We start from the raw sequence: 2,059 nt of genomic DNA, 5'->3' as shown, positions 1-2,059 counted from the left end.
CTGATCCGGGAACCAGATATACATGTAAACATGTACATGGACCTGACTTTTACCAGATCTCTGCAACCAGTATATCTAGCAGATCTCTGCAACCAGTATATCTAACAGATCTCTGCAACCAGTATATCTAGCAGATCTCTGCAACCAGTATATCTAGCAGATCTCTGCAACCAGTATATCTAGCAGATCTCTGCAACCAGTATATCTAGCAGATCTCTGCAACCAGTATATCTAGCAGATCTCTGCAACCAGTATATCTAGCAGATCTCTGCAACCAGTATATCTAGCAGATCTCTGCAACCAGTATATCTAGCAGATCTCTGCAACCAGTATATCTAGCAGATCTCTGCAACCAGTATATCTAGCAGATCTCTGCAACCAGTATATCTAGCAGATCTCTGCAACCAGTATATCTAGCAGATCTCTGCAACCAGTATATCTAGCAGATCTCTGCAACCAGTATATCTAGCAGATCTCTGCAACCAGTATATCTAGCAGATCTCTGCAACCAGTATATCTAGCAGATCTCTGCAACCAGTATATCTAGCAGATCTCTGCAACCAGTATATCTAGCAGATCTCTGCAACCAGTATATCTAGCAGATCTCTGCAACCAGTATATCTAGCAGATCTCTGCAACCAGTATACCTAGCAGATCTCTGCAACCAGTATATCTAGCAGATCTCTGCAACCAGTATATCTAGCAGATCTCTGCAACCAGTACATCTAGCAGATCTCTGCAACCAGTATATCTAGCAGATCTCTGCAACCAGTATATCTAGCAGCTCTCTGCAACCAGTATATCTAGCAGATCTCTGCAATCAGTATATCTAGCGCATACGCCTTGCCTATTACATCTGTAAACGCGTGTGATCGAATTCATGTGTTCAATGCATTCTAGGTTGCTAACATAACAAACCAGACCAGACACGGTATGGACTCATGATTGTATGTAGGTGTGAACAAGTTAGTTTCTGGAAATGTTGTGGTGTTTGGTTTCCGCCCAACATTGTGGATCTGCATGTTTGCACTAGCGTGCAGCTGAACCAACGTGCCTTGCAATGCTTTGCTAGGCTTTTCTTTCACTGTATCTTTTTGGTCACATATTACCGTACACTTTTCTTACTGAACGGAATCTTAGAACGAAGAAGGAACGGTCGGTTGTTGTCTTTGGCGGTGTGTCGGATCATAGTGCATGCTACTAGGCGCCATTCGGTTACAGCACTTTTTGGTGCCGAAACCCGGGACTCAGGAGTTTGTGTTGTAACTCGGATTAGTCGGGCGAATTGGGTAGCAGTGCGTGATGGCCAAAGTTGAATGCTTCTTGAGACCGTTCCGTGGGGGTCGGGACGACCTGAGCGAATTCTGGGCGAAGTTCTCAGTTGTCGCGGACTTGCAGAAGTGGGACTCGGACGAAAAGAAGATGGCGAATCTACCGCTCTATCTCCACGGGTTCACAAACCCTTCCATATCTGAACCTGACTGTGACAAACGCGCACTGCACTCGTACTTGAGAACTGCATGAATGCAAACACACTTGTCGTGCACTAAGCATCGATGTCTACATACTATCTTGCCCAAAATTTTTTCTTTGCCACTTGCCTGATTTTTACGAATATTTGACAGCTCCCACAAGAACACTCCCAGCGACGTCGAGACAATGAGTAACGACCACTACAACTGACATCCATAAGGTCAAAGGCCCAATCAAGGTGTCCGGAAAGCAAAACTTCCGCAAACAAGCACTGATGGAGAGAAAATTGCAAACGACTCGAGACATCTAACATTTTCTTGACAATTTTTCGACGAAGATTTGAATATATTCAGCTCGGAAAAGTGGCTAATCTGCATAAAAAAGTACAACTTTTAGACGACTTTTTCGGTCTTGGCGCATGGACTGCCTGGGGCCTGTTTCCCAGCACAGTATATTTTGGCTCAGTTTTCTTCTGTCCCTCTTTTGCTAAACATCAACACAAGCTGTATCACTTTGTTTTTGCTCGTCAAAGAGGGGGTTGATGTTCTAAACAAAAAACCCAACAACAGTGACCATGTTACCATGG

At 44.2% G+C, this 2,059-nt stretch overlaps 1 protein-coding gene across 1 annotated transcript in view; it reads left to right on the top strand.

The window, feature by feature from the left end:
- The window catches only part of LOC135812403 (L-selectin-like), a 16,093-nt gene extending 15,185 nt beyond the window's left edge, over nucleotides 1–908 (top strand). The window contains exon 9 of the mRNA XM_065325776.1: nucleotides 901–908. Coding sequence (XP_065181848.1) covers nucleotides 901–908 — 8 coding nt within the window. The remainder of the gene's footprint in view (nucleotides 1–900) is intronic.
- Nucleotides 909–2,059: the final 1,151 nt, after the last annotated feature.

This window comes from Sycon ciliatum, chromosome 3, assembly GCF_964019385.1.
Source record: "Sycon ciliatum chromosome 3, ocSycCili1.1, whole genome shotgun sequence".
NCBI classification, from domain to species: Eukaryota; Metazoa; Porifera; class Calcarea; order Leucosolenida; family Sycettidae; genus Sycon; species Sycon ciliatum.
Note: the sequence above shows the minus strand (reverse complement) of the source record. Positions and strands in the feature narration are given on the sequence as shown.